At 38.4% G+C, this 14,960-nt stretch overlaps 1 protein-coding gene across 2 annotated transcripts in view; it reads left to right on the forward strand.

The window, feature by feature from the left end:
- The window catches only part of LOC126162680 (CSC1-like protein 2), a 201,547-nt gene that overhangs the window by 49,825 nt on the left and 136,762 nt on the right, over positions 1-14,960 (forward strand). The window contains exons 2-3 of one of the 2 annotated variants that reach the window (XM_049919333.1): positions 9,808-9,866; positions 10,007-10,154. In XM_049919333.1, coding sequence (XP_049775290.1) covers positions 9,859-9,866; positions 10,007-10,154 — 156 coding nt within the window. In that variant the 5' untranslated portion in view covers positions 9,808-9,858. The remainder of the gene's footprint in view (positions 1-9,807; positions 9,867-10,006; positions 10,155-14,960) is intronic. The other variant, XM_049919334.1, reaches the window with a different exon arrangement.

Here is a 14,960-nt window from a genome sequence, read left to right on the forward strand (position 1 = left end):
CTGTCACAAGAACATTGATACAAATTCAAAACAACAACATTCCAACACTAAACTATAGAAATAAATACAGAGACCAGATTAATTACTAGAATTACAAATTGCAAGTTTACACCCATAAAATAACACCTTCAAAATCTTCAAAAGAGAAGAGAGAAAATTCAGAGCCTAAGTGTGCGATGAGTTAGCCGTCAAAAAAAAAAAAAAGCTTGCAGTGGCGGGTGCAGAACAGAATATACTCAATCATGAGTAGGAATATAGCACAAAATCAGCCCCATAAACCAGAGTATCTAAGGATATGTAGACTCACTAACCTACATACACAAAGGCCTAGAAGATTCATTTACAAATGATAAAAAAAATTCTGATTTAAAGTTATATAATGTATTGGGAAATAAATCCCTCTACTTGAAGAAGAAGAAGAAGAAGAAGAAGAAGAAGAAGAAGAAGAAAGGAAAAAAAGACACTTATGTGGAATAACACTGTCTTTGGCAGTCTTGGCCAACAATTTACAAATCTCAGTCACAACACTGATGTAGTTGGCAGATGCTTGAGTACATTACCCAGCACCTATGATCTCTTGTAAGTCAATTGGTCCAGCAGGGTACAGCCATACAGCAGTGTGGGGAGTTGATCTGCCCACTCTTCCAGTTTCCTCCCTCATCACATGCTCCATTGCATAGGTAACTTCCTGTCTACCATTCACATCAAATCCTGAAAAATTGTTTTGTGTACTAAATATGCTGTTCAATACTTTCTTCACATCACACAGCATAAGCTTTCCCTATTTATATTCCAAAAGCAATTATGTAAAAGGTGTAAAACTTTGCGTCCGCCGTTTGCCTATAGGTGGCGACAATGGTAAGTAGCGGTTGAAAGAAACAGATTGCAGACTTCAGGCAGTTAGCTTGTACCTCGGTCAACACGACCTCATTCCAACATTAGTCGACTTGCGTCTGCATCATAAAGTTATTCTTAATTGAAAATATAAGTTTACAAGCCTAATTCTCATCATTTGCGGGAGGTGTTTTTTCCAATATGAAGAAAACAGCGACTGAGTCTCATTGAATGCTCTCAGATACATATGGTAAGGACACTATTAGTGGAAGAATGTGTTGTGAGTGGTTTCAACGCTTCAAGAACGGTGATTTTAATGTCATAGACTGGTGTAGTGGTGGATGAGAGAATGTTTTCAAAGATGCAGAATTGGAGACATTACTGAATGAAGACTCGTGCCAAACTTGAGAAAAATTGACACGATTAGTGGAAGTGACACAGCAAGCCATCTCAAAATGTCTCAAGGCTATGTGCATGTTTCAGAAAGAAGGAACTTTGGTCCCGTGTGAGCTGAAACCGAGAGACATTGAACAGTGTTTGTGTGTTAGTGAACAGTTGCTTCAGAGGCAAAAATGGAAGGGAGTTCTTCATTGCATTGTGACTGGGGATGACAAATGGATTCATTACGATAACCCTAAACGCAAAATATCATGGTGATATCCCGATCATACTTCCACGTCAACGGCCAAACCAAATATTCACGGCTCCAAGATCATGCTCTGCATTTGGTGAGATCAGCTTGGCATCGTGTACTATGAGGTGTTAAAACCAAGTGAAACAATCACAGGTGCTAGTTATCGAACGCAATTAATGTGTTTGAGCAGAGCATTAAAAGACAAACGGCTTCTATACAGAGAGAGGCACAATAAAGTGATTTTTGCAGCACGACAACGCTCGACCCCACGTTGCAAAAGAGGTCAAAGTGTACTTGGAAACATTAAAATGGGAAGGCCTGCCCCACCTGCCATATTCTCCAGACATTGCTCCCTCTATCACCTGTTCAGATCAATGGGGCATGACCTGGCTGACCAACACTTCATGAGATCAGAAGTCACAAACTGGATCGATTGGTGGATCCCTCGAAAAGATGAACAATTTTTTCGATGCAGGATTCGTACGGTGCCCGAGAGGTGGGTGAAAGTAGTGGCCAGTGAAGGAAAATACTTTGAATGATACATGTGTAACCAATTTGTTTCATTAAAGGCTTAAATGTTGGGGAAAAAATGGCGGAAGCAAAGTTGTACACTTTGTAGGATTTATGTCAGATGAGATTAAAAAGTATTCACATATGAAACTTTAATAAACAGAGTTAAATGCAACAAAAATAAAATAAAATAAAATAAAACTAACAAGATGATACACACAGATGTACAAGATACTATTCCTAATTTTTACAGTATAAATTATGAACATTGTCCCATTTCAAAATTGTAAAAGGATCTACTCATTTAATCTCATGGCAAATATGTATCAAATTCTAAAGCACAAATCTAGTTCAAAATATAATCATATAGTGTATCATAGATTTAAACTTAGTCAATAGATAAGACAAGACTTTAAAAATAACATCTTCTTACATACTACATTCCAGACAAACAAAACAGTTATATAGTCTTACAAATCTGCAAACATAGTGTATATTTTCTTCTAGACTAGGGGTCATTCTGCATCCATGTTCAGAGGTCTTGTCCTCTATACTAAACATTAGCAGTACTTGACATTTTATGTACTTGCTTTGCTTACTAGTAGTAGCTCCTCTCACCTTTACACATACAATGGACATTTCCACAAAATTCTTACTATAATGGTTCTTATCTCTAAATTGTTCAGATATACCACAAATCAGGCTACCTGTATCAATCAAACAGTTCCCTTCCCACTGATCAATCTTAATCTGAATGTAAGGACACCCAAAATCTGAATAATCTCTGTTTTTAGACACTTCATGTGAAAGTTCACTTTCAATTTCATCAAATGCTAAATCCACACCATCTTTACTGGGTTTTATCAACTTTTCTGGTTTCATAGCATTACTTCAGGTACTCGTGTTTCCAGATATAGATTGATTTGGATACAAATTTTGACTAACTACAGCATAACCTATTCCAGAATGCACATTTATCTATGTTACCATCAATCTGGTCCCAAACAAACTTCAAAAAATTTTCACTTTTATTCTCCAGGCTTACTGATAATTCGCTGTTAGTGTCTGGATAATTCAGTATAGTTTCAGTATTCAGTTTATTCACCCCACTTACAGCGGAATAGGTCTGAACATTAAATATACAATTAACAATAACTTTACAGTAAAGTTTTTACAATTTAATTCCACTTCTTTTAGGAATATTCTTATATACTAATGTCAATGATTATTTAAAAATATTCAGTTTTCTTCTAAAATGGGTGTTTGAGCAACCAGTCATCAATCTTAAGTTTGAAAATATTACTGGTCAGTGACAGAGCAGATGCTGGTATTTTATTGAAGAGTTTTAAACTCATTATTTTGTGAGAGTTTGCAGTCTTTGTGTTTCTGTGTCTTGGTATGTCGAAATCCAGTTTGCCTCTGGTGTTGTGGGGATGTATGTTCTCTCTGGTCTCGAACTCATTTAAGTTGCTTTTGACATAAAGCAGTGCTGTGTAGATGTATAGATTCACAACAGTTAATATTATATGCTTGATAAAGAGGGACGGCAGTGTTCCTGAGACTTGACTTTGCTCATTATTCTGATTACTTTTTTGAATTTTCAGAATTTCACTGACAAAGCAAGAATGTCCCAATAACAACATCCCATAGGAAATGTGTGATTGAAACAGGCCAAAATATGCCACCTTCAGATACTCATCAGTGACTACATCTGTGTCTCCAGATGAGATAACACTCTCTTACTATTGTCTTGCAGATGTGGCTAATATGTTCCTCCCAGTTAAATTTTGAATCAATGTGGAATCCTAACAATTTTACTGATTTGCTTCAAACAGCTGTAGCTAAACCTAGAATTAGTTCTAGAGTTTTATCAGGATTACATAGGAGTTCATTAGAAGAAAAGTTCTAGTTTTTCCTGTGTCGCCTGAAGCAGTTCTGTTGTCATGGTGTGTATTGAGCAGTGTTGTGTCGTTTGCGTAACACACAATCGAATTTGTTCCTACATGGTAAGGTAAGGCATTAGTTGCAATGATGAACAGAAAAGGACCTAGAACCGAGCCCTGAGGCACTCCAGTCCAAACTTCCTTCAGCAAGGAGCATCTATCATTACTGTAATGAAAAACTGCTTTGATTGGACTGGTATTCGAGGACTCTCACATCCTTACCTGTATTGTCAACATCATTCACAAATGACTCTGAAACTTCATTATTATTAAACTCCACAAATACCTGATACTCATCATCATATTTGTCCAAAATTACTTCATCAACAATATCAGTAAGAACACAAGTCTGATCTCCATCAGTCACTTACCTCACCTACATTCATTTGCAATAAGCTACTATTCTCAGACTTACCAGCCTCAATTATTTTACAGCTCTCATTCACATCTACATCAAAAATACCACCTAATTGAGACCCAATACAGTCATCACCTGATTTATATACATCAGTAAGACTGTTTTCTGACCAAGAAAACAGTGCATACTACATCAAAATTCTCACTACTCTCACATTCTGGTTTGTGATTAGCACCTACATCACTATAATTAAACATAGTATCCCGAAACTTCTGATCAAAACGTAAATGAAAAATCTAATATTCCTTCTGTTCAACTATGACATAAGCAACATTCTTTGACTGTCTTGCCGATTCGACAACTAACTCATTTTCCAAAACAATAAATTTATTTTATAAAAACATCAACTTTTCATTTGCAGTTTTTAGTCCCTCTTACAACCCATGTTTTAGCTCTGAAACCTGATTACTAAGTTGGTCTATTTGGTATTGTACCCTATCCGTTTTACTATTATTTACAGGTCATTTAATTGTCCCTGTAGTGAAGTAAATTTTTTGGTTAACTGATCATCATCTGCACTAAATCTGCTATGGGTATCTGTCTCCATTTCGTCTAGTTTTTGCCATAATTAACTGCAAAATATAGTGTTTACTGTTTCTTTGCTGACCATGCTTTAACTCGGTTCAAACATGTCCTGGCTAGGTCCTACAGCTTTAACTTCTACATCACTACTACCCTTGTTTCTATTCATTTTGTTAACAAGCATGTGTCCACAAGCAAATTAATTTCACAAATAGTTTGTACTTATCTTTCCTTTTTGGTGCCCCTCTTCATAGTAGTAAAGTCCTCTTACAATCGATTTGGTCTGTCGTTGTTGGACGGCTGCTGTGGCCGAGCGGTTCTAGGCGCTTCAGTCCGGAACCGCGCTGCTGCTACGGTCGCAGGTTCGAATCCTGCCTCAGGCGTGGGTGTGTGTGCTGTCCTTGGGTTAGTTAGGTTTAAGTAGGTCTAAGTCTAGAGCACTGATGACCTCAGATGTTAAGTCCCATATTGCTTAGAATCATTTGAACCATTTCATTTGCCGTTGGTAGTACATATAGTCACTGTTGATAAGACTTCGTTGGGCAGCTCTCGGTGTTCTTTCTTAAAGTGATCAGAAATCCATTCATACATAAACTGCAAATGACACAAATCACCCTCCCTTCTTCTGCAACAGAGAAAATTTCATTATCAGTCAATTGATCCTGGACAATGTCAACACTTGCAATCTACCCCTCCCTCACATTATTTGTTTATTGTCACTCACTTTGTAATAAACTCTTTTAATAAGCTTAGAGAGGAGTAAGATTTGCAATAAAACTTTTTTACTTATCTTCTTTTCTCGTACTTGGCTCCAGAAGTCTAGTGGTTGATTCTGGAAGCTGAAATTTTTTGATAGTATAGGTTCTAATGGTTCCAACTGATGAGAGAACTAGTGAAGAATTGCCTGTTAGTATGCTGATTTTTATTCTTTCACATTTTTCTATATCACACTGTCTATACAATTTCCACTTCAAAAATGAAAATTGCATTGTTTTGTTTTTGTCATCTTCAGTCCAGAGACTGGTTTGATGCAGCTCTCCATGCTACTCTATCCTGTGCAAGCTACTTCATCTCCAAGTAACTACTGCAACCTACATCCTTCTGAATCTGCGTAGTGTATTAATCTCTTGATCTCACTCAAATATTTTTACCCGCCATGCTGCCCACCAGTACTAAATTGGTGATCCCTTGATGTCTCAAAACATGTCCTACCAACCGATCCGTTCTTCTAGTCAAGTTGTGCCACAAATGTCTCTTCTCTCCAATTCTATTCAGTACCTCCTCATTAGTTATGTGGTCTACCCATCTAATCTTCAGCGTTCTTCTGTAGCACCACATTTTGAAAGCGTCTATTCTCTTCTTGTCTAAACTATTTATCGTCCATGTTTCACTTCCATACATGGCTACACTCCACACAAATACTTTCAGAAATGACTTCGTGGCACTTAAATCTATACTCGATGTTAACAAATTTCTCTTCTTCAGAAACACTTTCCTTGCCATTCCCAGTCTACATTTTATATCCTCTCTACTTTGACCATCATCAGTTATTTTGCTCCCCAAATAGCAAAACTCCTTTACTACTTTAAGTGTCTCATTTCCTAATCTAATACCCTCCACATCACCGACTTAATTCGACTACATTCCATTATCCTTGTTTTGCTTTTGTTGCTGTTCATCTTATATCCTCCTTTCAAGACATTGTCCATTCCGTTCAACTGCTCTTCCAAGTCCTTTGTTGTCTCTGACAGAATTACAATGTCATCGGCGAACCTCAAAGTTTTTATTTCTTCTCCATGGATTTTAATACCTACTCCAAATTTTTCTTTTGTTTCCTTCACTGCTTGCTCAATAGACAGATTGAATAACATCAGGGGTAGGCTACAACCCTGTCTTACTCCTTTCCCAACCGCTGCTTCCCTTTCATGCCCCTCGACTCTTATAACTGCCATCTGGTTTCTGTACAAATTGTGAATAGCCTTTTGCTCACTGTATTTGACCCCTGCCACCTTCAGAATTTGAAAGAGTATTCCAGTCAACATTGTCAAAAGCTTTCTCTAAATCTACAAAATGTAGGTTTGCCTTTCCTTAATTTAGTTTCTAAGGTAAGTCATAGGATCAGTATTACTTTACCTGTTCGAGCATTTCTCTGGGATCCAAACTGATCTTCCCAAAGGTCGGCTTCTACCAGTTTTTCCATTCATCTGTAAAGAATTCATGTTAGTATTTTGCAGCCGTGACTTATTAAACAGATAGTTCGGGCATTTTCACACCTGTCAACACCTGCATTCTTTGGGATTGGAATTACTATATTCTTCTTGAAGTCTGAGAGTATTTCACCTGTCTCGTACATCTTGCTCACCAGATGGAAAAGTTTGTAAAGACTGGCTCTCCCAAGGCTATCAGTAGTTCTAATGGAATGTTGTCTACTCCCAGGGCCTTGTTTCGGTGTAGGTCTTTCAGTGCTCTGTAAAATTCTTCACGCAGTATGGTATCTCCCATTTCATCTTCCATAATATTGCCCTCAAGTACAGCACCCTTGTATAGACCCTCTATATACTCCTTCCACCTTTCTGCTTTCCCTTCTTTGCTTAGGAGTGGTTTTCCATCTGAGCTCTTGTTATTCATATAGGTAGTTCTCTTTTATCTGAAGGTCTCTCTTAATTTTCCTGTAGGCAGTATCTATCTAACGCCTAGAGGTATATGCCACTACATTTTCCACATCCTTAAATTTGCCCTCTAGCCATCCCTGCTTAGCCATTTTCCAGTTCCTGTTGATCTCCGTTTTGAGATGTTTGTATTCCTTTTTGCCTGCTTCATTTACTGTATTTTTGTATTTTCTCCTTTCATCAATTAAATTCAGTATCTCTTCTCTTACCCAAGGATTTCTACTAGCCCTTGTCTTTTTACGTGTTTTATCCTCTGCTGCCTTCACTCTCTCATCTCTCAAAGCTTCTTCTGCTATGTTTCCCCCCCATTCTTGTTGATCACTCCCTAATGCTCTCTCTGAAACTCTCTACAACCTCTGGTTCTTTCAGTTTATCCTGGTCCCATTTCCTTAAATTCCCACCTTCTTGCAGTTTCTTCAGTTTTAATCTACAGTTCATAACTGACATGTTGTTGTCAGAGTCCACATCTGCCCCTGGAAATGTTTACAGCTTAAAACCTGGTTCCTAAATCTGTCTTACCATTATATAATGTATCTGAAACCTTCCAGTGTCTCCCAGGCCTCTTCCATGTATACAATCTTCTTTCATGATTCTTAAACCAAGTGTTAGCTATCATTAAGTTGTGCTCTGTGCAAAATACTACCAGGTGGCTTCCTCTTTCATTCCTTACCCCCATTCCATATTCACCTACTACGTTTCCTTCTCTTCCTTTTCCTACTATCAAATTCCAGTCCCCCATGACCATTAAATTTTCACCTCCTTTTACTATCTGAGTAATTTCTTTTATCTCCTCATACACTTCTTCCATCTGTCATCTGCAGAGCTAGGTGGCATATAAACTTGTACTACTGTGGTGGGCATGGGCTTCATGTCTATCTTGGCTACAATAATGCATTCACTATGCTGTTTGTAGTAGCTTATCCACGTTCCTATTTTTTATTCATTATTAAACCTACACGTGCATTATTGTTATTTAATGTTGTATTTATAAACCTGTATTCATCTGACCAGAAGTCTTGTTCCTTCTGCCACTTAAGTTCACTAATTCCCACTATATCTAACTTTAACCTATCTATTTCCCTTTTAAATTTTCTAACTGACCTATCCGATTAAGGAATCTGACATTTCATGCTCATATCCGTAGAATGACAGTTTTCTTTCTCCTGATAATGATGTCTTCCTGAGTAGTCCCCACCCGGAAATCCAAATGGGGGCTATTTTACCTCTGGACTATTTTACACAAGAGGACGACATCATTTAACCATACAGTAGAGCTGCATGCCCTTGGGAAAAATTACAGCTGTCATTCCCCCTTGCTTTCATCCGTTCGCAGTACTAGCACAGCAAGGCCGTTTTGGTTAATGTTACAAGGCCAGACCAGTTAATCATCCAAATTGTTACCTCTGCAACTACTGAAAAGGCTGCTGCTCCTCTTCAGGAACAACAAGTTTGTCTGGCCTCTCAACAGATACCCCTCCATTGTGGTTGCTTATCTCGTATGGCTATTTGTATCGCTGAGGCACGAAAACCTCCCCACCAGCGGCAAGGTCTGTTGTTCATGGGGGGGATATTGTTATTGCCAAACATAAAAACACCTCCGATCACATGCATGCTCACTACTAGCACATTCAGTGGTACTGACAGTATTCCAAAGACTTTACAAACTTTCTTGACAAATGACTTTCTATTAATCCATACCATTATTTTATAAATGAATCCAGAAGTAAACATAACAAATATCATCAGATTGTGCAAGTAATATTAGGAATTTTAAGTGTTCCAGCTATTTCGTAATTTCGAATGTTTCTAAAAGTAGTAATTTTAACTGTGCATACAGAGTTAGTACATATTGAGTGTAACAATGAAAATAATTTCATTTTATACATTTTAGCCTGAAATTTAAGACGTGTACAAAATCATTTGCAATTTTTTAGGAAAACAGTTGAGTTAGTATTAACTTGTTTAAAAGGTAGAAATTATTTTTGGTTTTGGTAACTTCTGTTGAAGAAAAGTAATGCTAGAGGAGGGTGTCCCTTTACACCAGGCTTTTGACAGGTGGTCCGATTAATGTGATTGGACCATATAGTATAACTTAGCTTTTGAGTCAATAATGAGCTTAATTTTTATTCTAAAACCGTAACTATTTGAAAACAGTTGAAGCAAAAAAAAGTATTTCATACCAGTTTGACATAGTTTTTCACTAAAACTGCAGTGATGCAATGTAAGCTATACTTAGAATATTTAAATAAACTAATTTGTGCCATTTTACTATTACAGATGCTGTATTGTTCTGAAGCTGGTATATATGGATAAGTAAGCTCTGCTGCAATGGTAAGGTAAAGAAACTTGAGAAATTAATTTTTTTTTCAGAATATTTCACTTTTGCATAAACATGGTTTATTCTGTTTTTCTTTCTGATGTGATAGTCTGAGACCAGTTATAACTCTGAGTATTACAGAAAATGTTTTGCTTTCAGGTTCTTTGGTGAGACATTGTTCAGTGAAACTGGACAGCCAGATGGAGCAGAATCATGTGCATATTATAACAAAACTACTAAAAGAATTATTACTTCAGTATATGAGGGAATCCCAGAGAACTTTCTTTTGAACTTCTTGGGCTGGGCGGTAAGTAATGATCCAAGAGTTTAATTGTATTAAAAATCAATTTTTTCATTACTGTTATGAGGCCTTATTTCTGTTTATCAGCTTTACCCGACTGAAATTCAAGCTGATGGCTGTGGACTATTAGTTGTATTGCTAAGATAGATGAGACTGAATGTGAATCATTTATGCTAGAAACTAACATTGATTTGCCACATGAAAAGGAAAATTCCCTCAAACTCTTAAATTCAGACACTGGTGGGTCATCAAGTACTTAAATTTAGGAAGTCCATCTTAACTGTTCAGATAACAGGCCTGCTAGCTTTTGTGAATCTTTGGTTTCGTCTTCAGTGAGAAAAGAGGAACTTATTGGAGAGTTTGGATCTGTGCTTTCTATTGTAAAACTGAACTGAGAGTTAGGACTCCCAGAATTGATTTGCATTCTGTATGGGATGTGTGTGGCTCATCTAGGGGAAGATTTTCTGTAAACTGACTAAATCTTGACAATGTAATGAAAAGGAATAATTGTTATTCACCACATAGAGGTGGCTAAACATTTAAGCTTTTGGACAAAAGTTCTTTGTGAATAGAAAGGTAATGTGTTCCTACTACAGACAACAACTGCAGCGATCTGGGGAGGTGGTGGCTGGGTAAGGAGGTGGCATGGCACGCCACGGCATGGGGATGGGGTGAGGGAGGGATAGCAAAATAGAGGTGGGGGAAGATAATGTGCTTCATGTGAGAGCTTAGTTCGTAGTTCACGTATCTTTCACAGGTAACCCTGGCTTTGAGGGGATGTGATCGAACTGGAGTGGTGGTGGTGGTGGTGGTGGTGGTGGTGGTGGTGGTGGTGGTGGTGGATGCAGTTACAGAACAGGTCCTGCATCCAGGTCTATTGCAGGGTTATGAGCCATGACGCAAGGGATTGAGAGCAGGGATGGAGTAGGTGTGGACAAAGATATTGCGTGGGTTCGGTGGATGGCAGACCACCAGTGTCAAAGGGATGAGGAGGATTTTCCTCATTTCAGGGCATGCCAACAGCTAATTGAAGCCCTGGCAGAGAATGTGATGCACTTGCTACAGTCCTGGGTGATACAGTTTAAAGAGAGTAGTGCTCCTTTGTGGTCAGACAATGGGTATTTGGTAGGCAATTTCTCCAGTCACCTAACTCCTCCTCCTTCCTACACAGACGATAGGTGACTGGTGAGACCACCTACCAAATACCCACTATCTGTCTTGGCACAGTACCATACAGGAGTGGAGCAACCAAATCACATTCTCTGACAGGTTTTAAACTGCCCAGAAATGAGGAATATCCTCCCCACCCCTCTCACGTTGGTGATCAGCTATCCACTGAACCTACACAACTTCCCTACTCCACCCTTCCTACCAACTCCTTGCCTCATGACACATATGCCTGCAATAGATCTACATGCAAGACCTGTCCCACACATCCCTCCACCACCACTACCTATTCAAGTCCAGTCACAGGCATCACCAACCCCATAAAAGGCATAGCTACCTGTGAAACCACTCATGTGATCTACAAATGAAGCTGCAATCACTGTGCTGCTTGCTTTCTACATGGGCGTGACAGTGGCCAAGCTTTCTGTTCACATGTATGGCCGCTGATGCTGTAACCAAGACAGTTGGACCAATCAGTTGCTGAACCTGCTGCCCACCAACATGATGTGCCTTATTTCAGTGTCAGCTTCACAGCCTGTGCCATCTGGATCTAAGAGCTTTTCTGAACTGTACAGGGAGAACTCTCCCAACAACATATCCTTCATTCCTTTAACCCTTTTAGTCTCCACCTACCTATCCGCTTCCCTGCTTCCACTCCAGTACTACACACACCTTCTTGTCTATCAACGCACCTACTGTATTTTCCACTTATGTCTCCTCTCCCCTCTGTGGTCAAATCAGTGAAAATGTCCGAAAGACATTGCAAGTTTGATAGCTGCAGTACTTTGGATAGCATGGTCAAAAGCATTTATACAATCAAACAAGCTAAGAAATAGTTTGACACTCCAGGGCAAAAGGTGCAAAATAAGACTAGAAAGAGCTGATGAAAAACTATAGAGTTGTCCTGCTCAGTAAGTCAGGGGAAGGAAATACTTGAACTGGTACAAAACTTGTTGGATAATAATTACCAGGTAGTTAACATTTTTAAGCATTTGCCAGGTTCAGTGTTGTAAACAATGATTTAAGTTCTGTGGAGGGAAGTATTTGTAAATACCATGTAATTTAATTGAGGATACAAGCAAGTCAGACTTCTATCTCAATTATATAGTTGTGGATGAAACTGGGCACATTTTGGTATCCTTTTTTTACAGCATGACAGTTACCACTCTGATATGTATAAACTCTAAGTACCAAAATAGTCTAATCACTTGAAAACGGTAAATATCGAAGGTAGGGCAAATGTGAGAACAGTTGTGTTAAAGGTGGCCTGCTTCTTTTGCCCATAATTTTATATTTTAAGAACCACAAAAAAGTAAACTCATTTCACAACCACTGGCAACCAGTTTATACCAACAATGTCACGGACTAACTGCTATTAAATATAAAATTGACTATTTACCGTAGTTGTTCCAATGCCAAAGGAGATGAAACCTAACATTTATCATTTTACACATTCTTGGAGCATATACATGTCTCTTAATTTAGATTGCATATGTTGCTGCATGGTTCCAGCTATGCTTCAAACCATTTAGCAAAGACTGAATCCTGACAGTTTACTCAGGCATAAAACTCACAAAAATATTATTTACAATTTGTAATAACTCTGTAATTGCTTGACAGTTCTTTATAACCACCACCCACAATCTAGATCTTGCCCTCATGACTTCTTTCCACTGGTGTAGACTGCACTAAATCAGTGACAATTTTTCTAATGAATGTGCACAGCTTCCAGAAGACACTTACAAAAACTGACAGTTTGCAGAATGAATTTTCCCTCTGCAATGGAGTGTTTACTGATATGAAGCTTCCTAGCAGATTGAAACTGTGTGCTGGACCAAGACTCGGAACTCTGGACCATAGTCTTTTTCAGGAAAGTGCTCTACTGACTGAGTTGTGAGTTGTGCTTGGATAACTCAGTCGGTAGAGCACTTGCCCGCAAAAGGCAAAAATCCGGAGTTCAAGTCTTGGTCTGGCACATAATTTTTATCTGCCAGGAAGTGTGACGAATAGTTTTTGGAAAGTTTAAAAGGCAAATTGAGTGTGTGTTTCCTTGTAGATATGTACTGTGAAGGCCACTACACAGTGCATGATGGAGTGTGTTATGTATCAATATTAACAAATTTCTGTTCTGTTAATTTCACTTACTGAGTGGGAGTGGGAGAGGGGTGTCAGCAATGACTGCCTATATTCATTGGTATATTCCCTTAAATTTCCTGAGCATCTCTGTTAAACTTTTGTATCAACCACTTATCCTAGCTGCATTTAACTGAATTCAGTGCCTGTGATTTGAGATACTTCAAAAGCTGGAATAGTAGTCTAGAATTAGTCACACTAGCATCTAATATGGAATTAACTTGAAAGAAGCACTGCATGTTCCCAGAAACTGTCCAACAAATCTTAGGCTTGCATTTGCATACCCTACTCCTGTAATTCTGTGTTTGAATCTCTTAGATTTACAAACAAAATGTTGGGTGCCAGAAGCTTACAATTAATCTTGCAGTTAGATATTATCAGGTTATTTCTCTTCATTTGGGAATGGTGTTTTGTTTCTTCAGACTCAAAAAGTTGCCATTTTTTGCACTGACTGGACATAGTTTATCATTCTGTATTTCCTTATGATTATCCAACTGTGATTTTCCTGTGGATAAGACCATAGATGGAGAACAAGCTTGTAGTGTTACTGCTGACCCTATGTGATAAATAATTTTTTAACAGTGAAGTATTACCAGCCCTGTAATGCTTCCTTTGGACAATTCCAAGGTTACTTTCATTCCTGTTGAGCATTCACTGTCAAATATTAGGTCGGTGTAGAATTTAGCAGCATTTTTGTTTTGCATGTTGATATTCTGGTTGCTATGGCTTTATTCATCAATTGTCATTCTTTATTTGTAGTTCAGTGTTGCTGTTTGAGCTGTTTGAGTTGACATATTGTAATTTTATCATTTGGAGGTAGTGTATGGAGCTGTAGCTGCTAGAAAATGAAGTACCAAGTGGAGAAATTGGATCATTTCTGACATATTCTTCTGTTTGAGTTCCATAGAGGGATGACAGCAGTTGAGGCAGCCAGAAACATTGGTTTTGTGTGCGAGCAGAATGCCATTGGACAGGGCATGGCAAGAAAATGATTTTTCTCATTTTGAGGAAGATTGTTTTTATATTGGCGACTCTCCACGTTCAGGAAGACCGTAGAGGTTTGAAGATACATAATGATTCATGTCAGTGTACACATGAACTGGCAAATGTGACAAACTGTGATCATTTCACCATCGTACGACATTTGCGTGCAGTGGGTAAGGTTAGTAATGGGGCGAATGGGTACCGCATTCTCGAAGACATAATCACAAAAATCAGCAGTTTAACATATGTGCATCTCTGCTTGCTTGTCATCAATTGGCTCATGAACATAACCAAACATTCCTATCCTGTATCATTACTGGTGATGAGAAATGCATAATGTAAGGAAAAGAAAGGAATGGTTGAGTCCAAAGAAAGCAGCAACTCACCGTACAAAGTACTGCTTGCATCCACAAAAGATAATGTTATGCATCTGGTGGAACAGCCGGGGTGTGGTGCACTAAAAATTGCACCACCGCTGCAGACATTTGTCAACAGCTGAGACACCTTGCAGGTGCAGTCAAAGAGGAA

The sequence above is a fragment of the Schistocerca cancellata genome, chromosome 2 (assembly GCF_023864275.1).
Source record: "Schistocerca cancellata isolate TAMUIC-IGC-003103 chromosome 2, iqSchCanc2.1, whole genome shotgun sequence".
Taxonomy (NCBI): domain Eukaryota; kingdom Metazoa; phylum Arthropoda; class Insecta; order Orthoptera; family Acrididae; genus Schistocerca; species Schistocerca cancellata.